General features: G+C 38.8%; 1 protein-coding gene across 1 annotated transcript in view; it reads right to left on the bottom strand.

Moving 5' to 3' along the window:
• Positions 1-23,518, bottom strand: part of KCNH7 (potassium voltage-gated channel subfamily H member 7) — a 242,519-nt gene extending 219,001 nt beyond the window's left edge. Inside the window, exons 1-2 of the mRNA XM_067298547.1 lie at positions 23,253-23,518; positions 21,002-21,232 (exon numbers count right to left, since the gene is read on the bottom strand). Of these exons, the coding sequence (XP_067154648.1) occupies positions 21,002-21,232; positions 23,253-23,328 (307 nt within the window). The 5' untranslated portion in view covers positions 23,329-23,518. The remainder of the gene's footprint in view (positions 1-21,001; positions 21,233-23,252) is intronic.
• Positions 23,519-25,261: the final 1,743 nt, after the last annotated feature.

The following is a 25,261-nucleotide window of genomic DNA, read 5'->3' as shown; positions in this document are numbered from 1 at the left end:
ATTCAAATTTTAATTATATACATTCTTCTTCTTCCATTAGTTTTTTGTTTGATCTTCTTTTTTTCTCGAGAAGACCGAACATTTTCAAGTGAAAACTACCTGTGATATTGGGTCACTTTCACCCTAAGTTTTCAATAGTTTGGACAAGTTCAATTCTTGTTTTGGCAGTTTGAAACCAAAGGTTCTGGCTTGGTGGGTACAGCAGCCTTCTCCATGTCCTGAATTAATGCTTGCTTTTTTCCAAGTTTGCATTTTGGCTCCTGTGTTTTCTTCTGACCTGCTTGCTGTCTTCATAGAGGGCCACACTCTATGTGCTATTGTTAATATAAAAAAGAGGGAAAGATGATTTCTCTAAACAGTAGTAGTGACAACTCATATTTTAACAAGTACTGAAAAGAATTTTTGTTGGTGATTTTATTAATAGTTATTATTTAATTTTCACTTGAGAGCAATCCAAAAGAAAAGATGTTCTTGAATTTACACCAAAAACAAAGCTTTATTACTTTGATGCATCAGAGGAATGATAGAAAGATACAGTTCATTTTTAATATAAAGAAATAAAATGGTCTTTCAGAACAGGGTCTTTCAGTGAAAGACCTTTTCCAACAAAATACACCTAGGACAGGGGTATGGTGAGGAGGGTTAGAAGAAGAATTGCTCTTGGAGTTCCCTCACAGACTTACTCTCAGGCTGTGCTGATAGGAGTAGTGAAGCAAGACTACTTTTGCTCTTTGCAGTAGTGTGCGGGTCTGACCATCTCCTTCCAGTTGCAGAGGATCCAAGTCTTAACTCTGGGTTTGAGACTCTTGAAATCTCTGAGGTTTACTGGAACCAGGCTGCTAGGAGTTTCTCTTTCTGTAGCCACACTCTGGAACCCCAATTTTCTAAATAGTAAGGTGAATGTGAGGGAGTTAAGTTTACTGCTGGTTTCAGTAAATCTCTGTATTAACTCAGGTATAGTCCTTTCTGCCTCTTATTCCTTCACATTCACATCTACATCTATGAATCTATGCTGGAGATCTAGGTCATACTAGCACCTGGGTGCTGTGGAGACAGCTGCCTAGCCAGGGGCACCACTGGAAGTGGTTCAGGCTGGTTCATTTCAGGCTGTGAAGTTTACAGTTGACTCCCAAACCAGCTGTTAACACAAGCTCTAGCACACTTTACCATGGCTTTACCCCTCCTGGAAGTCCCTTTCCTGTACCACAGATGACAAGCAGTGCCTTTTGTCCCTGGCCCTAGAAGTCCTTGGGCCTTGTTTGGTGATCGCTGCTTATGAGTGGGAGAGGATGCTTGTTCACAGTGACCTTTCTGCCCATCTCCCTGCCTTCCTGCAGAAGTGTTTGTTATTGGTTCTGATCTTTTCATACAGAAAGGGGTGACTGAACATCCAGGAAAGGCTGTACAGACCTGGCAATCTAATGTGGTGTAGTTAACAAAGTGAGTAAATAAGATCCCTGGGCCAAATTACAGTATTTCTGCACTGTATGTGTAATAAATCAGACCTTCAGAAATATCTAATTAGGCAACATCAAAAAGTGCTGGGTAATTTCTCTCCAGTTATTTTAATCACATTTTTCTAATTGATTACTTTAGTAAAAAGATTAAATCTAAATATAGTGAAACAAAAACACATCAAGAAAACTTAGCATTCAAATAGCCTATGTACAGCATCTTCTTACTGCCCTGCTTCACAGCTTATATTTTTACTCTGCTGCAGAAAAATCATTAATCTGACATTTTGCTATCCTATAAATAAATATGCTTTTATAAAAGATTCAAGAGAAAGAAAATGAATTTAAAACACTTCCAAGAGGGAGCCTTGACTTTCAGTCCTCTGCTCTGCCTAGTCTGTGCTTGTTTCAGTTAAGGATGACGAGGGGTGTTAACTCACCTTCCTGCTCTTCTTGTAAGCCTAGATAAAAGACAAAAATGGTTCCAAGCTGAATTCTGGTGTTTGCAACTGTTCTGGTGGAATCAGTGTGTTAGTTCAGGTTTAGGCAGTGTTCCACATAGGGCCTGTATCACCCATTCACCCTGGTGGGTACATACCATCCAAGATTTGCTTGTGTGCTTCTTTCCCATAATCACTGTAATGACAATGCCCTTTATTAACAGTAGCCCAGACCAACCCCCAAAGTTTTATTTTGAAGAAGATAGGTATTTGAGTTTCAAACACCCTGTAGATCTGAATGTTTCCTGGCAGAGCAAAAATGTGCAAGTCAGTCTTTCTGCTTTCAAATACAGCTATTTCAAATCTGGGTACGAAGAAATTCCACGTTTACAGAAATGACTCAGTTGAAGCAAGACATGAAAAGCTAGTGGGGTGGAGCCTGAAGAGAAATATTTCTGTTGTTGCTATCCCACAGTTCTGCCAAGGACTAAAATATTTCAGGCAGTGTCCAGTCACTACTACACGTGCTTTCTTGTCATGCTCATGTGTTTTCTTACAGTGCTTATATATGCTGTTTTTTCTTTTTGCATGTCCTGTAATATATGGCTACTTCAGAGGATCTTTGCTCTTGAAGTTTGAACAAGGCTCAGATTCAAGTGCTACATCGAACTTTGTGTTCTGACTTTTGAGCTTTTAATATAGAACCAAGCCAATTTCATGTGATAATATCGACTTGCTTGATAACTAGAGTGTTAGGCACTTAATTATAATTACATAATTATGAGCTATTAAAGACACCTTAGTAGAGTAAATATACGTTTACTATATTTCCCATAAACTGCATTAAAGCTAAAAACCAATGTTGGTACCAAAACCAATGAGTAAAGTATATTCACTGCTGAATATCGGCAGTTGCTCTGAGGAAATAATTTACAGAATAGTGTCAAACTCAAGTTTGTCCCTTCTGCTGTTCTGCTATGCCAAGGATACTTGCTGCAGAGGTAACATGGAAAAGATGTGTAAATAAGTATATGAGGTAGCAGCAAAAAAGAAAATATTAATACCACATTTCTTTCCATATTATCCTTTCTAGATATGACTGATAGATATACTGTGTCTAAGCTTTAAAATTACAAATGATGGATTCTTTATGACATAAGAAAGAGGAAAAGAACAGTGAACTAATCATCAAGTCAGATTTATGTGTTCCCTAAATTTATAGTTTGGGCCAGATTTTCAAAAAGCTCAGCTCTCATTTAGACACAGAGCACAGGCCATTATTTTCATACCCCATATACAACCAAAATTGAAATCCTCATGGGCAAAAGGAAAATCTTGAAAATCTGGCCATGCATTGTACTGCCTGGCAGTTTTAACCCATTACAGGGTTAAAATTGTGTGAATTTTCATTAAGAAAGACAGTATGATTTCTGCTGGATGGCAAACTGTACAAAGTGAGTAAACAGCTACTTGTCAGGTGTGCTCAGCTGACTCATGCTCAGCATATGACCATACCAGCTGCTTTATTTATGTTGGGCTGGAAGAGAGTTTCAGCAGGAGAAAAATAAATTCCATGTATGCCTGGGAATCCACATTTCCCCGAGATCTTTTTCTCATATCCCTCTCAAAGCTTTAATAACATTAAAGCTCAAATGAGCTTTATGCGTGGAGCTAACTAGGAATTTCACTGGAAGGTTTTTGCATACTCTTCCGCTTGCTTAAATACACAAAATTCTCAATGGCTCTAAGACTGTAGCCCTGAGAACCTAAAATTTCTCAAAATAGAATTGACTTGGCTGCCACTGATTGCAGGCTAGTACATTTGGCAAAACTAGAAGAGATTTCAAATTGATTCAACCCTGTTAATTTTTTTCTTTGCATGCTGCTACTGTATAAGAAAAAATAACATTGACAGTCTGCTCAAAGAATTCATAACACAGCAGAAGAGGATGAACTCAAAACCCTTTTCTTTTTCTTTCTCTCTGCTACTTTTTTTCTGCTGCAGTACATGGATAATGCCCATGATAGGTAATAATGAACTTTATAATTCTTTAATTTCTTTTGGAAAGTTTCCTTTGAAGTTGATGTCTAAGAGATAACGTGTTAACTGTGATCCCTACTCTTGGTTTAGCACCACAATTCTAGCATTTTATTTCCATAAAATATAAGACCCTCTCCACTTCCAACACAGATATGCATGGATGTCTCTATACTGCCTTAAATATTGAAAGGAAATTTTCCTCCTGACACATCCCAAGAAAGAAAGGGTTCAGCACATTGGCTATGAGTAGGGCTACGGTTATGTTACTTGCTGGAGCTGGATTTAGTGTTGCAGGCTGTGGAGCAGCAGTTCAGGGTGACACACAGTAGCCAGACGTTTTGCTTACCTAAGCCTATTTGCTGCACTTCAAAAAGGCTGATTAGATAGGCTTAATGGAATTGTCAGTCCTGGACTCAAAAATGGCTTATATTTAGCATTACAATTTGAAGAGAACATTTCTTTCTCCCAGCCACTATACCTGGGTAGTCCCGTGGTTGAACTCACTGCCCTGATCTCTAAAATTTCCTAGTATATTCCCTTTGTATGGCTTGGATTCCAGGGAGAAAATGTTTCAAACAACAGTTTCAAACAACAGTAAAATGCTTTAGCTCTACAGATTAGGGCTCTAGTCAGTATAAAATTACTTAAATTTTTAATATCCTCTAAGCTATTTTGCTCTTATGATTGCTTGCAAAATGGACTTTATAATATATTATATATCTAAAAAGATTGACTCATTGATTATTTGAAGGGCAATCTATTTAACAGGATCTCAAAAAAAAGCATATATTTACCTCTGTTGAATATCTAAATATCAAATATCTAAGTATCAAATATTTTTAGATGTTTCAAATGCAAACAGACAAGCTTTTCAGTCAGTCAAAAAGTTTCTCAGAAATGAAACTAGTATGGTTCGGGCGGGTGAGTTTGCATTTCTTTTGGTTTAGGTAAAGACCATAAATAACGAGGAAGTAAACAAAGTTTCTGAAGTTATGTTAGTAATAAGGGCAGGTTGGCTTGTAATACCCATTTGTAAAGATTAATGTATTGCTCTGCAAAACACAGCGTCAGAAATGGCATAGAAAAGCTATCCTTTTGGCTCTTGGTCACATACTGACTTCAGCATGAGCCACGTAGGGCCAAGTATCTATTCTTGACAAAAACAAATCAGCATTTGCAATCAGCTCTTATCTGGCAATCTGACTATGACAATTTGATCCAGTCCAGGAATGACAAACAATTTGTTTATTTTTGTTCCATTAAATTAACGATAAGATATATGTCATGGTGCCATGCACTCTAAATTAGCTCTATGTAGAAATGAACCACCTAACAGTAGCTACTCTGAAAACTGTACTACAGCTGCTTCATGCAGAAATGATTGCAATTATATTGTCAATGTGTGCAGTCTCTCATTGACTCCTGTAGAAACAGGCTTTGCATCTAAGTTAAGATAAACATAGTAAAAAGAAATCAAAAAAATTGACCAAAACAGAAATCCTCACAAAATACTGTACTGTAATGTGTATGCTAGATATGAACACTTCTGCATCATCAAATTAATTGATTCTGTGGGCAACCAGCCTTGGAAATGTAACCCCAGGAACTGCTGTTATATACCCCCAAGTTACTTTTATCTGTTGTTTGGGAAGAGAATAAGAGACAGCTTCCCTTAGACAGTCAGTGAAGTAGGTTTTATATATGAATATTTTAACATCACACTAGGATGATTAAAAATAAAATCAAGCATGAAACAAACAGATTTGAAAGTGCCAAATATGCAAGCAGTGAGGAGAAAAATGATTTTAATAATAAAATGAAAAATATCGTTAGTGCTGTTTTAGTCAGTGGAAGTATATTTAATGAAGCTTAAAAACACCTTCAAACAGCAGAGTTGAACTCATCATTAATAATAATCATTAAATATGCTTTAATTGTCACACTGTGCTTGTTTAACAGTCCTTGTCTATGTATACAGAACTGAAAGAAAACAAGGAATGAGCCACAGATCTGAATTGGCTGCCAGTCCACCAAACTGCGGTGGCTTAAACCTGTGAGACCGTATCTTGGTTATCTTTTCTAATATTCTCAGATGGAATCACATCCTGAAATGATGGATATTTGAGGGGCCACTGCTTAAAACTATGGCTCTGACAGCCCTGAAGTGCCACAAAAGCTGCTGGACTCCCTAAGCACCACTGCTGACACATTATGCTCCATTTATTCCGGGCCTGCTGCGGCAGGGTGCTGAGTGCCCACACCACTGGCAGTCAGAGGTGCTGAGCTCTTGTCAGGAGATACTTAGCCCACTGTGATGTTGATTGCATTGTTATTTGATGGGGTAGGGGAAGGGTAGTGAACATCAGTCTAAAGGAAAGAGCAACATTAACCCTAAAAGGCAATAGCAGATTTCTATCTCCCCTAGTCACTAACCTGCAAGAAAATAGAGTAGAGCAAATCAGTTAGATGTTGTATTTATCATTTCTTGAACAAAATGTGAAATAAAAAGCGGCAGAAGAGAAATGGAGAAAAAAGTGCTGTCTTATGCTGTGGCCTATATAATGAAATGTTGGCAACTTTTTCTTCTGAGATAAGAAAGTGTTTCAATGGGGTTGCTTCACTACTGATACCACTAAAAGATTTCCATACAGTGTGAAAAATATTTCTGTCTTAGAAGATTGTTTTCTCTACATCTTTAGTGATGGGAGTGGAGTGCTGAATAATGTAGGCCAGGGATGTCCTGGTTGTTTGCCAATGGCAATTATGTTTATCCCCCAGTATGAGAACACAATTGATTAGCTGCTTCTAAAACTTACAAGAAGACCTTCACCACAATTATCTTTAGCATGAACTGTCCAAATGATTGTAAACCATGATAAAAGTAATCACTAAAAGATCCATTTTCTTCTTTACTCAAACAAATGTTTGTATTAAAAATCTCCTAAAGAAAACCAGGCTGATGCTTAACAGGCCAGGCAGATTGCGTTCTGATACAGGAAACCACTAAGTAAACCAGATAATTCCTCATAATATAATAGATATCAACTTGGAATTTATAGCATATAGCACATTAGTAATGACAGTTGGAAAAGACCTTGTGGCAAGCAATTACCTAGAGATGAAATATGGTTGCAGTTTCCATCAGCTTTGACATACAACATAAACAGGATTTCATAAGGCATGTATAAGTATACCTAAGCTACATGAAATTTTATAAATCTTGAAATAATATTGGACATTCAAGCAAGAGGAATCTATAAAAGCAGTACAAAATGCCAATTAGTATAATAAAAGATGTGGAAAATAGCTATTACGGGCTATTGCGTTAACAAAAATTAAGGAAGAACATGGCAACTGACTCATTTGTCCCTCAAACTTTCTAGAGGGTATAGGTCCAGCAGTGTCCTTCAAATACAAGAATAGTCCATACCAGTACTCAGAAAATGAGTAGATATATCAGGATACTGCCTTGGCTAAACAGGGAACTCATGACTGAACTTCAGTGCAAAAAGCGCATATATAGGAGGTGGACATGAGGACAGGCTACAAAGGAGGAATATAGAAGCACCGCTCAGGCATGCGATGGTGTTAGGAAAGACAAAGCTCAGCTAGAGTTGAAACTCTAGGGATATCAAGGGCAACAAGAAGGGCTTCTTCTGCTAGTTGTGTTAGCAGTGCAAGAATAAACAAGGATAATGTGAGCTGGATGCTCAATGGGGTGGGTGAATTAGGACAGGGGATGCAGATGAGGCTGAAGTACTCAATACATTCTTTGCCTCAGTCTTCACTGACCATCTCCCAGGCATTTGTGCCTTGAGTCAGAGTTCAAGGATGGAAGGGGCAACCAATAGTGGAAGAGGATTGAGTCAGGGATCTCTTGAGAAATCTCGGTCCAGTCAAATCCATCGGGTAAGGCAGGATACATCCAGGGGTCTTGGCTGATACCATCACAAGGCCACTAGCTGTCATCTCTGAAATATCATGGAGATCACATCCCTACCGACTAGAGAAAGGCAAATATTTCACCCACCTTTGAAAAGGGCAGAAAGGATGATCTGGGGAACTACAGGCTGGTTAGCCTCACTTCAGTCCCTGACAAAATCACAGAGCAAGTCCTTCTGGAAGCCATTTCTGGGCATGTGAAGGAGAAGGGTACTGATACTCTAGCCAGCATGGATTTACCAAAGATAAATCGTGCTTGTCTGATTGCCTTCTCTGATGAAATGATGACATCTGTGGTGAAGGGAGAGCAGTGAATGTCATCTACATTGACTTACACAAACCTTGTGATATGGTCTTCCATGGTATCCTTGAATCCACACTGGGATATTTTTACTAAATGGGTGAAAAACTGACTGAAATATCAGGCTCATAGGGTAGTGGTTAATAGTTCAACAGTTCATACTCTACCCAGAGGCTAGTGACAAGCAGAGTTTCTCAGGAGTCTGTCCTGGGACCTAACTTGTTTAACATCTTTATCAATGACCTGGAGCAAGTGAAAGATACTCCTTCATCATGTTTGTGGACCATATCAAATTGGGATGTACAGTCAGTGCACTCCAGGGCAGGGCTGCCATTCAGAGGAACCTAGGCAGGTTGGAGAAATGAGCCAACAGGAACATCAGGAAATTCAACAAAAGACAAACGTAAGTTGTGCACCTGGGACAGACTAACTGCCTGCAACGATAAATGCTGGGAACTCTGCTGAAAAGGACCTGGGGGTCCCGGTGGGGGTAGTGGGTTAGCTGTGTACCCTTGAAGAAATGATGGCTAACAGCATACCAGGCTGTATCATCAGGACTGTAGCCAATAGATCAAGAAAATGATTACTCCCTTTTTTCCCTCAGTACTCATTAGATCCTGCCTGGGATGCTGCATTTGGTTTTGGACCCCTAGTACAAGAGAGATTTTGATAAATCTGAGTGAGCCCAGCACAGGCCACCAGGATGGGTAGGGATTTGCAGCATGTCCTGTGAGGAGAGACTGAGAAAACTGTCCTTAACCAGGAGCCTGGCTTCAGGGGGATGTAATAGCAATCTTCCAGTACTTTTGAGGAAGTTATCGGAAAAAAATTGAAATGGAGGTTGTGACATGATATAAGGAAAAAAGTAATTCACTATGAGGATAATTAAGCATTGTAACAGGTTGCCCAGAGGGACTGTCCAATCTCCATCCTGGTTGTTTTCAGAACACAGCTGGACTCAACTTAAGCAATCTAGTCTGAATTCAGCATTGCTCCTGCTTTGGGCAGGCAGTTGGACTAGACAACCCCTGAGTTCCAACCCAACCTAAATTCTTCTGTGGTACTATGAAAATATGATGGCTATAAAAGACTGATGCAACATCTTTACAAGAGGACTTCTTTGCTATACTGAAATGATAAAATGATATCTATTAGTTAGAATATACACCACACTAGGAAAAGGCCTTCCTAAAGCAAACACAGCTGAGTGATTGCTGTTTAAAGATTCTCGTATGAAACACAGCTTTACATGTTATACAGATGTAGCAGTGCCAGTTTCTAAAAAACAAGATACAAACAAAGGGTGAAATCCAAGAGAGGAAAAAGTTGCAATCTTAACTACATTATAAGACTACCCCTGCTTGATATATCAAGTTTAGAGATGACCTAGCCGAACCTGAACAGATATACTATATCCTGCAGAAATGCCCATTTTCCTCTTGGTAAGTTTATGTAATTCTCTCAAATATTCAGGACTGTGCAGGAGAAACTCCATTATAAACACCTATAAAAGCTGAATCAAGCTAGAGTCTGATGAAATTTGTGTTATTTTTATGGATTGTTTGGAGAGTGGGAGTTGTTTGGTTTGGGGAGGAAATAAACCCTCATTTGTTATATGATATATGAAGCACAAGTTAAATAATATTCAGATGAAATAAAGTTCTGCTTTCTTTTAAAATATCCATGTAGTCTAAGAATGATTCATAGGCTCTGTATGACTGATTCATGATTCTTCTGAATAAGTGCTACAACTATCACAATAAAGTCCAATGTGAGAGTTGCAAATGATGAGAATTTTATTCTGTTTGGGAAAAGTGTGAGCTTAGCAGCAACTGGAGTTTCTTAACCATGCCTCCCCCATTTTTTTCTTTGTCATATATTTGGCAGTTCTATTTTCTGTATCAAATTTGGAAACCCTGAGGACTGAGCTTGGCACAGGGCTTATGTGGGGGGAAAATATGAACATTACTTGATTCTGTCTTTGCATTCTTTAATCCTGTGACAGGGTAGGAAACAGTATGGCCCCTTTGCAGTTCAGAATAACCGCAGGTGTACTCATTTGGTACTCACTGCCTCTAGCCCTGTTCCAGCACTTGGGACTCATCACTGCGTAAAGCATTTCTAACAGTAAATGCAGTTTCTCTAGAAATTCCCCTGTACTACAGTCAGGGTAGACATACAACTGCATCCTCCTAGAGTGACTCTTTCTCAGACATGGCAAAAACAGTACTTTGGGACAGTTATGGTACCAAATATCTGATCTTAAATATTGGTTTAAGAATAATTCCTATTCAGTGCTATTGCCATCAAAAGGATGTTTTACAAAACTATTCCCTGCTGAATGTCTTTTCATATTCTGGCTCTATTATCCATTTCTTGGACTCAGTCATTCTTGAGTAAATAGGGCTGGGAGTTGGGTTACTTTTGGCAAATTATTTATACATATAGTGCTCCTGTTCATACTCAGAAATATTGCAATACAACCTTGGTGTACTATCCTAGAAAAGAGAAGAGGGGGATAGTGCAGGAATACAGTAGAGAATGACAGCAGGCACAACTTTTCAAGAATAGTCTTTGTCTTCCAGGACCAAAGACTTTGTGTGTTAGCCAGCTGGCTCTTTAGGAGTCCCTTTAATTTACTGTTTGCTTAATATTTCCTGTGATTGAATGCATTTAATAAGAATAATGCTTTAAAAAACTGTTTGGAATTATAGCATGTCTGTTTGTGATGGGACAAGGGGTAATTATGGCAATTCCTCAAAGTGGCTCTTAAATCCCTTGAGAGGGAGGATTACCTTTTTATAATGCATATACACACAATACACATAATTGAAAATCTATTCCTAAATTTACTTTCACATGTAAAAGTTATGTCAGTCGTTTCCTTGGAGAAGTTGAATCTCAATGTAATCTTCATGCCTACGATACTTTAGATATGTCCAAAATTTTAGTGCCAGTGGTCCTTAAGGGGAAAAAAAGTTTGGATAATCTACTCTCCAGGCAACAAAGTGATGCATGTAGAATTGTTTTCCTGTCATTTCAGAACCCTGGTTGATATATTTTCTTAAATTCTTCAGAAAGTAGAAGTATTTTATTCACAACTTTTCATTTACAGGAAAATGGTCTGAAACTGTAATGAAAAGGTACTATGACCAAAGTATTACTTAAGAAGCAAACAATCCACTTCTTGTGAAACAATGACAAAAGCTCTTGCACATACAAATGTGAGAGAAATCATGTTTGAAAAACAGGCAGCCACACAGAGTATATTTAAATGGCTAATAATTATATTTTTGCATATTTCAAGTTCTGCAAAGACAGTAACACTACTGGCAATTCTTCTTCCACAGGATCCGATTCTTTATAAAAGAGGTCAAAAGAGAACCAGAAATGATTGTAAATAGACCTGCCTGGTCCACTAGAAAAGCTTTCTCAGCTGTGATATTCTTGGTTTTGTACTTGTTTTTAGAAAATAGAATGACATACCTGTCAGCTAGGAAGAAGAGGTGTCTGTGGACCATATAGTCCTTCCTCCTTTCCACTCCTTGAACAAACAGTAATCAGGGAAGAGAGATGCCACCTGCACCTAGCACCTGGGCTATAAACATCACACATACCAGACTGCTTGTGGCTAGAGCAGTAGTTACTTAATTATGTTTTAAAGCATTTGAGACCAGCTCCTCGTACTTCAGATTCTGCTCAGGATATGAGAGAGGGATTTGCCAGTTTCAGGACAGAGAGCAAGTATGTCTTCATATGGCTTTGTGGTTGCCCACAAACAGTACTCAAAATCTTCTTTGTCCCTCTCCAAAACATTTATTTGAAACTCTGTGAGTAAAAGTACTAAAGTAGCTTTTGTGCTGCTTCGGTTTCTTGCCATAAGCAATCAGTATAACTTGGAGAAGCACTGAGGATGCTCTAAATTGTGGACCTGGATTGATACATAAGCCATCTTCTTACACCAGCTTATGAGCTGCTCCAATAACCTATAGGGAAGACTCAGATATTGAGTTATAGATACTTAATTTTGTATTTCAAAACTGTTATTCTTTTATGTAGTATGGTACATTGTCAATGGGATACAAATGGACTCCAGAGTCTTTTTGGGAAGTCTTATCATTTCTGTGGGATGCACTTTGTTATTAAATTGATTCTTGGTATGTTTTATCACACAGAAGTGATATTGGGCACTTGCAATGGAAAAAGGATCACATTTTGCTTTTTTTTATTATCATTATTAAACACAATATGGACTTTAGGTTTTCTTTCTTTTCCATTTGTGAATTGCAAGCCATTTTCCAGGTTTTCTTTCTTTTCCATTTGTGAATTGCAAGCCATTTTCCAAACAAGTAGACAGAGCTGCAACAGTGTTTTACCTTAAATATCGTGACAATAGGATTTATGGAATATTGAGATTCATATTCTTTTGCAAGTACAAAAAGAAATGCTTTCTTGTAGAATAGCCATAAACATGCAAAATACTAATGAGATTATCCTGCATTTTTTCCAGAGAGGAAGGAGCAAAGCGGATTGGCACAAATGAGTTTTAAAAGGAGGAAATTTGCAAGCTATTTTCAGAGATACACTTGCATTGATTTGAATGAAAATCAGCAGAGAATGCTCTAAGAAATAAATATTCTCAAAAGGGCATAGACTCTAAAGTCTGAGAACAGCTGGGAATAAGTGCTTTAAAACACATGTTTTAGGAATGAAGCATATTTACATGATGATTAACTGCTTCTCAAGTAACTTAGGTATAGGAGGAAGGGAAAAAAGTAGTATATATCTGTTTTGGTCTGAAGTCACCTCTGCCTCCCTACTCTGTGGAATAAAATCAGGAAGGTTTTGTCTATCTGTTGTACATTTCTTACATAATTTATTGTCTTTGCACATAGAAACTCAGATCCAGCTGAATACTAGTTAGAAATGCCTTAATATATCTATATTCTCAGTGGTCTAACACCTAGGCACCAGGATTCTTAATGCTGACAAAAATTAAAAATTGCAGTTTAATTCTGTGAAAACTGTGGGTATATAAGACAAGTCCTCTAAATGTAGATATTGCTATCTATCTCTCAGGTCATTAGGAGTGTTTCTGGTAGAAGAAATAAGCAGTTACAGTATAATCCCATGTACCTGCTCTGAAGAGGCCTACATTTCACAAGTTAATATTGTCAGGAATTGGTCTATTTTAGTTTTGTGATATATCCTAATTTCAGGGTATTTGTTTCTTTGTCTGATCTGAATTTAGTCAAGAATTTCTTGTCGCCATTGCGGTCTCATGTGGCAAATGAGAGATTTAAATGAGGTCAGTGCACAATGTAAAATGAAAACGATTTTTGTTAATTATACGATGCTAGGGAAGAGCAAAGATGGAGAAGCAAGAACTTGTAGCAAGCAGGCAGCTGTGATTTCTGGCCTAAACTTTCTTCTATTCATTTCTACTGAAACTGTCAGCAATGAAATAGTTAATAATGTTGACATTTAAACACCATCTTTAAGTTTTGATCATATCACTGCTCATCTTTAACAACAACACAGTACTGCTGAAATAAATTATTTTTCTGGATACACCAGTGCCGTGATAGTGTGCCTTATCAAAAGTAGGGTATAATAAGATCTGTAACTAGAGTGTGGTTAATGAAATAGAAGAAGACAACAGGACCTTCCCTTACTCTGTTTACGTTGGTGTTTTTTTAGGCTGTGTTTTGGTAACCTTTGTAGTGGTCTTGACTGATGAGATTTCACTGTGGTTATAGCATGCAAGAAACTGGGAAAAACAGATACAAAAAGGTTATATTACACCAGGAAGTTAGTGAGGGGACTTAAAATTTCTATGGAAATGCTGGAGGTCAAGAAGTCTAGCTTTGTGACTAGCTATGGCTGGAATTCTGCTTTCCAAATGAAATTTTCATTTAACTTCTAAAAGATTATTCAGATATGTATGCTATTTCCTTTAAAAGCAAAAACGCCTACTAGAGTAAAAAGTCCAAACTATACAAAATTTTAGCACCCATACCCCTCACTTTAGAGATATGAACTTTCAGATATGTGGACTGTGTGAAACCAGCTGTAACTATAGAGCCGCATGGCCCCACTGCCACTGTCATGTATCCGCTCTGCTTAGATCCAGACTCATTGCTACAGTTCTGATTGCTTCTGAGATATGTGGTTTCCACAGTGAGTTAGCTATTTCCACAGTCAGCTTGCTCTTGCCAATGCAAATCCCGTGCTGCTTGGTTTAACATCTTCATACTTAGCTAGGAAGCTGCGAAGAATATGGACTATCTAGCACATAGACTGAGTCATGCACTGATAAGTCAAATAGGTAGGGAACATTTTAAAACTAGACTGAAACCACTGAGACAGTCAAAATATAATCCACACCACTATTCTCTTTCCTTTGCATTAAACTAGAGAGAGCAGCACCAATGTCAACATTGATACTATTCAAAGTGCAACGTTCTGAAGTTTGTGTAATACTAAACACACATTAGGCTGCTATTAGAAAGACAATTGCTTTCTCCCCAAGTCTATTGCTAAGGGTGATATCTGATTTGCTCTCTCTATCTCTTTTTGATAAATGGGACAGTTCAGTGGAGAAAACAAAGAACCAATCAATAACATGAGTTAGGAATATGGAAGAACTCTCCTATCAGAATGTAATATTAGAAAAGATACAAACTAAAGAGGTAAAGAAGATACAATAAAATTTTATGAAACTGTACCAAAAAATAGACTAACAGCTTCTGTTTTTCTTGTCTCACAACTCAAGAACAAATTTGCTTTCACTAAAACCTAAAGGAGCATATTTAAAGAAGATAAAACACTTTTTCAGGCAGTGCCTAATTAAAAGATGAAACTCTTCTCCATTGGATGCTAAAATTGTAAATAATTTAGAAAAATTTGAAGTTTGAATATGTATATAATATTATAACCTTCTAGTGCTACTTGTCTCCAGATTATGACACCTTCCTTACCACTGTGGGCCTCTCTCTTCTAAAGACAGCAAACAGTGATTCTTTGCAGCTCAAGTAAGGGAAATTTGGGTCCCTTGATTAATGTAAATTGACCCTATAAACTTTCTTAATCCTGCTGTAAACCTATATGATAGAGGTCCAGTGGCAGAAAAGTTCTTCCTGTACACTGTACTGAAATGAAAGACTCCTTGTGATCAACCAGCCTGCAGGTTTATTTGTGGCATAGTGGAATTTAAAATTCTCAGAAAGAATTTTGCCAAACCCAGTAAGATTTTTTTCTATTAAAGATTCAGTAGCTATAATAATAATAATAATATTTGTATTCATTATTTGTTAAAATTAGATATATCTAATCATACCTGTCCGGCCCTAAATGCTGACATAAAGAGAATTTTTAAGGCACTTTAATTTTTGTGCCAGATAACGTCTCCCATTTGCAGCAATACGTGAAAGGGAAAAATGATCTTCTATAAAAGCTCCCTTCTTATTGAAAATAAATTCCTCTTAACCCGAGAAGAAAAAATGATATACTAGAAAGCCAACGAATTGAAGAGTATAGTTGAGATTGGCCCCTAAATAAATCTACTTAGTATGTCTGAAAGCTGCTTTATCATTACCATTAAGTGTCTCATGTGAAATGTGAGTAAGAAATAACCAACAATTGTAACCAGGCACAGGAGCCATGACTGAATGGGGATGGGTGAATGAGATATTCTCATCGTTGCAGATGGTGCTTCCTGTTGCAAGCATAGCAACGCTGAATGGGACGAAGGACAGTATCATCCCTTGGGACGAGTACTGAAACCTAAGGAGAAGCAAATATCACACTGCAGGCATGAAGAAAGGTCATCCATTTCCAATATTTCAGCACCTTTAGTAACATTCTGGATTTGTTCCAAGATTTCTTTAAGAATGTTTGGGAAAACTCACATTAAAAGTATTTTGGTAAAGGGGTTAACCTTTCTTTATCAAAATGCAATCAGATAGTATTTCTTATACCAAGAACTCCTACAACAGCAGGATGTTACTGAATGATTCTTGATTCATTGTCCTCTGCTTCTCATCAGCTCTGGTTAAGGCACTGAGCCTGCCAAAACCATGCTGGCTGACCCTCATGTTAGAACTTGTCTAAAGGGGCTCAACACACATGCAAGAGTCTTTCAGTTGTTTTCAGTTGTTTTTTTAATTGATAAAAGACAAACAGGTGATAAAAGACAACTACTTTGTGAGGTTTGTAAACAGTCTGCAAATATTGCTACTGATCTTATCTTTACTCAAACCTATAGTCTTCTGTAGTACTTCTCATCCCTAGAATATCTGATGTTTATTGGATAAGTGATCTCCTCCCTTCCTTCTAACAAATATACTCTGTAGGCTAACTGCTTAGATGTAGTCTACTGTTGTCTGCAAAGTACATAGTAGAAAGCAAGAAAGTATTCAGTGTGGTACAATCCTTTCTGATTATCATCTATCCATTTTCAATCCCTAAATAATTATACTTTTTATGTCAAAAGCTTTACAGCTTTACCACCTCAAGCAATATTTTACAGCTGTCAAGAATGATTTATGCAATAATGACTTAAACTGCAAAATAGAGTCCTCAAAGGAAGAGCTGTCAAACATTTTCACCACAAATAACTTTATTAAAATAAGAATTGATATTCTGTATAAACAATATCTTGCCTTCACCTATCTCTAATACAGATCATAGAGCTAAATAACTTGTGGAAATGAAGTTGTGAAATATGAGGAGCATACTATACAGTTACTTTGATATCAAAGTATAATTTTTGATTTAGCAGATGTTAATGCCTAATGGGCAAGATTAAAAAAAAAATCTGTTTCAAAATAATAGTTCTTGTGATTTGCATATATTTATCTATTGTTATTTTAAAAAAGGGATATTTTTATAAAAAAGGAATTTACTGAGTCTTTAATCCCATGAGTAGTCCTGTTGACTTTTATGGAGCTTCTTGTGTGGTTACAATTTGTAAATTTGGCATCTATCTGCTGACATTAACCTTTTTTCTCAGTAGTCATTAGTTCTTTTGATGACTATGTATTGCGTACTGTGGAGCTACTGTGACAGGACAGAGGATTAGAACTTTGCCTGAATAGTCTGGAATGTGTAAATACCCTTGCTAAAGGAAAAATGAGTGAAGAGAAATTAAAGCAAAACGTAGGCTATGGTGTTAACAGTCTTATTCTGATACGAATAGTGTATAAGGAGCTAGTAAGGCTTTTAGCTGCAAATGTTAAAAACTTCTGTGAACATAAGGAGTTGGTGTTGTTGGGATGTGGCCAGCTGGTTGTGTAAGTAATGCTGGCATCCCACCTTCATGCCGTCTAAACTATTATACAGAACTACCACGAATACTCTCCCCTCTCCTCTGCACCCTCCCCATCCTGTGCAGTGAAAAGGGGAACATGCTCAATTGAGGTAGCACATTTGTAAAAGTAGGAGACACTGAATTTGTGATCTCCTTTGGCCATTGTACCTTCTGTCTACTGTGTTTGAAGCAGTGGAGTTTCAAACAGCTGCCATTTTCCAAAAATCACCCTGCTACACAAATTTTCCCACCCTTCTATCCCCTTCTCTTCAAATGTGTGATCTGGCCTAAAAATTACAGCAATGAACAGCAGCGTTCGGTCTTGCATCATCAAGATGTTTAAAACTCAAAATCATGCAGTTTATTCAGCTAGAGAAGTAGAATATAGACGAATTGAGAACACCAGAATCCTAATTCCCAGTATGCGTTCAGTATCTCTTTTCTAGTGCAAGAACTTCCTTCTAAGTTGAACTTTAAAGCTGTGACATTTTAAAACTATTTGAGGTGTGATATTTAGTATTAAAAAGAAAAAGCATTAGCTATACAGTGACTCTCTCTCTGATATCTGCATTGCTGGATATCTAAAGTCAGATTACCTTTATAAGTGAAGGAATATATGATCCCATTGACATTTGCTTTAATTTAAAATTCTAAAATAATTTTTAATGCAATCAGTGGCTTATGTAGAGTAAATGATAGTACGATATGAAATAAGCTTTTAATTGCAATTCACTGGGCATTTATTCAGGACTGCGTAGCATGGTCTTCAGAAACCCCCATCGGTGGAACCTTAAGCCGTTCACACGCTTTCATGAGTTATCTTCCTCCTCTGTATGCTTAAGTATTATGTGCGTCTACAAGTGTACAGCAGGTGGCTATGGAATGTATATATACATAATGTCAAATCAAACTTTCAAGCAGTTGGTACTTCATTGGATATTCACTTGGGTTACTCACATGGAAAAAGTTATATTTCTAACTGCTCTAGTATTGAGCTCTTAAAAATATACTCATATTCACTCACAACACACAATACAAAATAAGCAATTAACCAGACACTAAACTCACAACTTTTTAGAAAATTCATTTAATTCATCCTGCTTCAGGACCCAGAGAAAGTCCTTGTTAGCTGTCACTACTTCACTACTTTGTATATAGTTCTATATAAAATACATTCATGAATCTTAGATGAAAAGTAAAGTATAGCTCTTCAGTAATTTAAAATAACTGAAGAACATGTTTACTGAAATTAAATCCATCATACATGTAGTTCCAATTTTATAATACCACACAAACTTTAGATCTTTATCCTACTTTCTTTTATGAGGAAACTTGAACATTATGTGGAACAAAACAAAAAAGTTTGTATGTACAATAAATGATCAAGCTGTCAAGTTATGTTTTTGGGTGTCAGACCTATCTTGCATTTCAGCAATTTTTTGCCTCAAATCAGTGACTTGATGTTTTAAGTTATATTTAAATTCAAAATATTTCACCTGTATATGTTTAGATTTAGTGGCACATCTAGTGCATACATTAAGTCATTTTTGACATTTTGACTAGTAAAATTTTGAAGAATTCAACCCTTATTTGTTTAGAAATATTGTCTGTAGCTTTTGAAATTCCTTAACCTTTAGAGATATCATAACATAGTAATGTTAGTACTTTTAAAATACTAATCTTTCAATTTAAAGTAACTATTCACGGAAGTGAAGTTATTGAAAACCCTTATGCACAGGATTGTTTACACTGAATAATCTATAGCTCTCATTTGTAATGTGCTTCAAAATTCAAAATTATTTACAAAAAACATGACAGTTTTAATGAACAGTTTTGGGTTGATTTTATCAAACAGATTATGGCATGCTGCATGATGCCAGAATTCAGCATTTCTGAAATACGTATATTTACAGTAACTGACAGATAAGCAGTGCTTTAGTTCTGCGCCTTTCCCTACCTCCCAATATCTTGGGAGTTTGAAGCGCTTTTGAATGACCGGATCTCAAAACAGTACTCCAGGCTGGTGGCTGTTAAAGTTAGCAACGACATACTCCTTTTGCGATATTATTTTTAACACATGTCAAGTTAACACAAACACAGGCTAGATGTGTCCAAGACACACAGTGTCAAGTCCCCTGAGAAATCTACAATCAAGACACAGCTACAACAACAGATCTTGACCAAAATCTGATCCAGACCACCGAACCAGATCTAAGAATAAAAGCTTTTAATAGGAATATATTCTCTAAAACGAATATGCTTAAATATTGGCAACGTGGGCAGAATGGTTGGTGTGAGTTCTATCTGAATTATAACAGCCTAAGCTAAAAATAATATTACTTAAGTGTCTCTGAGATAACAACAGAATAAATAAGAACAGGATTTAACTCTGTGACTTTAAAATGTGAGAGCATCCATTGCATGTGATTCTAAAATTGATGCAAACAACACATTGGCACTTCTCCAGAACTAATTTAGTTTCAGCATTTGAATATGAATTTCCTTTTCCTTCTCCCATGAGTGTATACACAGCAAGTGATAGAATAAGGTACACTGTACTTATTCATTACTTGGATTTGTTTGAAAGACAGACGTTCCTGTAAATAACACTGGGTAATCAAGAAAAGAAAAAAAAACAGCCTACATATAACTGTAAAGTGTCATAATTAGTTTTCATGCTTACGCATTTGCTAAATCTGCAAATACAGACATTTATTCATTTTATGCTCTCAACAGGGAAAAAGTATCAGCAGAGCAGATTCACCCATTCTTCCTTATATCAGTAAGAGCGTTAAATGGATTACATTGTCTTCACTGAAAAACGGAAAGCTCTTCATAGTTTAACCATCACAGAATTTGTACTGTGAATTTTTACATAATTCTAGGACAACTCCTGTGACTTAAATGTAGCTACACCAACTTCACAATAGCTCATCTCTGAAAAAGATTTGTCCCTTTATAAGTAAATGCTTTTTAAATTACGATTTCCTTTATCGGGCCAAATTTTGCTTTTAAATTTGTTGTGCTTTTTCCAGTAAAATATTGCATTTAAATCATGTCACTGTTCCATTTGTGTGAGGCTAGCAGAGTCCTCTGAAATTTATTTATTTGACTTCTACCTTCTGTGAGATGAAAGAGTTCATAAAAATTAACATCCATGGGATGTTCCCTTTACGCTGTCTGTTATCTTTTCATTGTTGTAGAGCTGTTTACTTTCATAGATTTACACCTGATTTACACCTACTGAACTGAGAGGAGAATTTTGGTTCAACAGTTGCAAATATGGCACTAACTTCAGTCGGCTGCTAGGGTGAACAGTGCCATGCTGTATACACCCACCACTTTCAGGGCAGATTCCCCACTGGTGTGCGTCAGCGTACCTGCCCTGGACTTCAAGGGAGTTTCAACACTACTCCAGCTAAGGGTCTGGCCAGCCAGTCTCACATACTTCTTCTACCAGTCAACTGATCAACTAACCAAACAGAAAATATTGAAAATAAAAAGACACTTTACCGTCTTTGTGATAATAGGTGACTTCTACTTTCCTCTCCTCTGACCCAAGCAGTGCTTGGGCAATTTGGGCAATATGATGTCTTTTGGTCTCTGGTCCATGAAGAAAATCACAGGTGCAAGGTTTCTGCATGACATCTGGCCTGGAGAATCCAGTCATCTCACAGAACCCATCATTGCAGTAGATGATAGCACAATTCTGCACTCTAGCATTAGCAATGATGAATTTTTTATCTGCAGTAAAAGAAAGTGATGCATTTTTTAGTACTCTTTCAACATTTCATAAAACGTCAATTGCATGGATGGATGCTAAACAACCTGTTTTTTTTTTCACTGGGGTGCCTGGAATGTGGAGATTTTCAGTTATTTAATGTAGTTAATTTGATCTGTAGCTTTTAAAGAAACTTCAATAAAGTTAGACTACATTAAAGATGAAGCTTGTTTGTCTTTCAAGGAAATAAAACCAGGTTGTGCAATTCTTTTTGCAAAACTCCTTTTGACTTCAAAATTTTATCTTTTTTTAGCTTCAGTGAAACCCGGGTGATGAGCTCCATCCTGTGAACAGTAACTCCAGGGGAACTCCTTTGAAAAGTTAGTAGGTTCTTTGGGGGGGTTTCTACTCAGATAAAGGACTTGCTAGATCAGGCCCAATCAGTTCAGGCTAGTCAGTGCATTTTTTTTAATTGAGCTGAATGACAGCAAGTTTATAGTCAGTATTTTAACCAAACTGCTTGGAAGACAATGTAATAAACTGTTTTCCTCTGTGATTGTTTTAGAAGTTACATTTATGAAACAAAATATTCCTTAGTAAAAACTGAATATGAAATTGCACCAAAATCAAAGATTGTGGTGTTGGAAACACTTTTGATATTGTACTGAAGTTCTGTGCCTTAGTCAAGTATCATTTTCCAAACCCTCACCTGAGAAAAAGATGTGCAAAAGTTGTCTTTCAACTCTTATTTCATTTGTTAACACTATAACACAGTATTCCCATTTTAAATAAGAATGTGCAGCTTTGATATATTTATTGTTAGTAACAGACCAATTTCTGCTTGCCTTATTCACACAAGGTACCTTGACTTCAGTAAGTCTTACCACATTAATAACAGACTTTTTATGTGATACCCAGTCAGCAGTAGAAGTCTTCAAAATTTTAAAGATACTTTGAACATAATGAAATATTTGGAGAGAAAAATATAGATTTTACTCTTGCTTTTTCTGCTGTCTTTCAATCATGCTGAATTTTCACTATCACTTGATAATTTACTAGATATTGCTTTATTCTCTTCAACATATAAACACTTTCATGTGTAAAACTTTACTCAAGTAGCAACACTGACTTAGCATTTAGATAAATAAGGACTACAAATACTGTCTTTATTTTATTCTGAAATAACATAAATATTAAATTGGTAGCATGTGCATTTATAAGAGGGTAGAGCAAGTATATAAACTGGAGTTAGCTGTGAGGGTTTCCTGTAGACTGATACTAAAAATATGCTAAATATTTAAATAAATGTACATATATCAGAACGGCTTTTTTTGTATACAAAATTAAGCATCAAGTTTTCCTTTTTAATGCTAACAGTAAGCCAGAGTTCCAGCCAAGAAAAACACTTCAGCTTCAGCCTCTCTGACAGGTAGTAAACTGCTGCATTGAAAAAGATCTCATAGGCACTCCCTGAGGATGCATTTGCACTGGTTTGATAGATATTTTAGGCTTCCATAAACAAAGCAAAAATATTTGACAGCTATTTTAAAATGCAGTCATGACAACAAGGTAAGAGTGTACTTTCCCTTTAATAACTCCTCTGTATATTATCTGTCTCCTCTAAATCAAAGTCCGCCCGTTCTGCTTTATTTTAAAAAGACAGTGATAATAACAACAACAACAGCAACAATAATAAATCTAGCTGATTTTCTTAGACATTGCATAGGCAGCAATATTGTGTGCTCTGTTTCAGAGCCATCTCACTGGTTCAGAGGAAGGTAAGAGGTATAACTTCTATAGCTATACAATATGGATCCAGTCAAAGATAAAAACTATCCCTTGAAATGGGAAAAAATAACAATAATTCAAGTCCATAAACTGTATTCTAGATCAGAAACAATTTCACTCCTGCCGGGGATCACCTCCTCACCTCTTGGGTTTTCTTTCCAAGCTACAAACTTAAAATAGTCCGGAGTTGCTGTCCATTTAGTCACAAGCAGAATCAAACTACTGTAGCAAAATAGATAGAAAGAGAGAACTTACTTTGCCCTTCAAATTTTCGTATGATTGTACCCAAAAATGTATTTTGTGGTGCCACATGACCTCTGCGAACAGGCATGTTTGTATAGATCTTCGGCTGGCTGTGCACAAGGACTTCTCCGAGGATCTCCTACACGGCTCCAGCCCAAAGCACCGAGCCAGCTACCCTTTGTGACAAATCATCGTCCTCTGGAGCTCGGAAATCTCTTCCCATTAGCACCACTTCTAGACACACGTTTTTCCTACTGGAGTCAGATTCATTCCCCAGTTTCTTTCTTTCTTTCTTTCTTTCTTTTTCTTTCTTTCTTTCCTTGCTTTTCTATTTTTTTTCCAGGAGGACCTCGGACGCTATTGTCTGGGGCGGGTAGGGGTGGGGTAAGCAGGAGGGGGGGGGAGATTACAAGGGTAATCGATCTCTAGCACCAAACATCGCCAATTTTCCAAAGCAAATGGCTGTGACCCGGCAGTTTCCGACGCTGTAGTGATGGTTAGAGGGCTGGAAGACTAATGTTGCTCCGCTGCCAGAGGGAGTGACGTTCCCCCCTCCGGGCTTCACCACGGCGCGCGGCAGCTCGGATTACTCAAGCGTGGCTTAGCAAGAGCCAGCCAATAAATCTCTTCAAAACTCAGCGACAAACAGCGGCATCGGGAATGAGCTACACCCCGGCACCGCCGCGACATGCCACGTCCCCCACCGCCGCAGCTGTAAGGGGGAGCGAGGACCGAGGGGGCTGGCGGCGGGGGGGAGCCCGCTCCGGCCCGGCCCGCGGCTCGGCTCGGCTCGGCCCCGCCGCCTCCGGCCCCCTTGTTTCTCCCTCCGGCCTCGGGCCGCGGTCCCGGGACCGCCGGGCCTCCCACGGCGCCCGGCGCCGCCCTCGCCGGGGAGCCGCGGCCGGGGCCTCGCGCGCGGCCCGCCTGCCCCGGGGCCGGGGCTGGGGCCGTGTGGGGGGAGGAGGGACCGGGAGGCCCTCGGCAGCCGTCCCCGTCCGCAGGGAGGACGGGCTCGTCTCCCCCTCCCGCGGCGTGGCCCCGAAGGGGTCTTTCCCCCGCCCCAGACACCCCTCCCCGGCGCCGTGGCGGCTTCTAGGAGGAAGGGGGATCCCCCGCGGCAGCTGCGCTGCCCGCTCCGCCGGGTGCGGAGACGCTGCGAGCCTCGGCTCCGCGGTGGAGGGGCGGAGCGGGCGGCTCGCAAGGGCGCCGAGGGCGCGCCGGGTCCTCGCGAGCTGCGGCAGGGCAGCTGCGGCAGGAGCCCCGGGGCCGCGGGCGCGGAGGGCGCCTGGCCGCGGGAGCTGCAGCGCGGAGCTGCGCGGGGCCGGGGCCGGGGCCGCGGCCGCGCCGCCCGCTCGGAGCTGCCCGTGGTGCTGAAACCGCCCCGCCGGCGCGCACGGAGGCGCCGCCGCCCCCCCCCCCCCCCCCCGCCCCTCTCCGCTCAGTTTCTCCCACCCGACAGTAATAACTCGGGAAGCTCCCGGGGGAAGCGACTATTATTTTCAGGCTGTAATTAAGGCTTCCCGCACTAACAAGCAGGCAGAGCGGTGCGCGTTCAACACAGGCACGGCAAGCACCGGGGGACCTCTGCTAGGTGACACGAGGAGGCAGCTGAAGCCAGCCATGTGATGCTGGAAGGGCATCTCCGGGGTAGCACAAAGCAGCAGCGGCTGCTTAATAAAGTCACAGGGAGAAGAGAGGGGCACCTGCTAACCGTTCTCTAATAGCAAGCACAGGATATTGAGCCGGGAAACCACCGCCTCCCACCTGTTCTCCCGAAATACAAACAGGTGTTTCCTTATTCCCATGGGCTTTTCTCAGGTGTGGCCTTTGTTTCCCTGTTACCATGTGTCATCTTCTATATTTATCAGTGCAGGGACACAGTCTGTTGAGTGGGTACAATTCTGGACTAATTTCATTTCATCTCAGTGGAATCATTCCAGATTTACACAAGTGTAAATAATGTCTGAAAATATCATTTATATATACATAAATTGTATTTAGAAGGCTGTATCTTAATTGGC

The sequence above is a fragment of the Apteryx mantelli genome, chromosome 6 (assembly GCF_036417845.1).
Source record: "Apteryx mantelli isolate bAptMan1 chromosome 6, bAptMan1.hap1, whole genome shotgun sequence".
NCBI classification, from domain to species: Eukaryota; Metazoa; Chordata; class Aves; order Apterygiformes; family Apterygidae; genus Apteryx; species Apteryx mantelli.
This window is presented reverse-complemented; position numbering and strand designations above follow the sequence as displayed.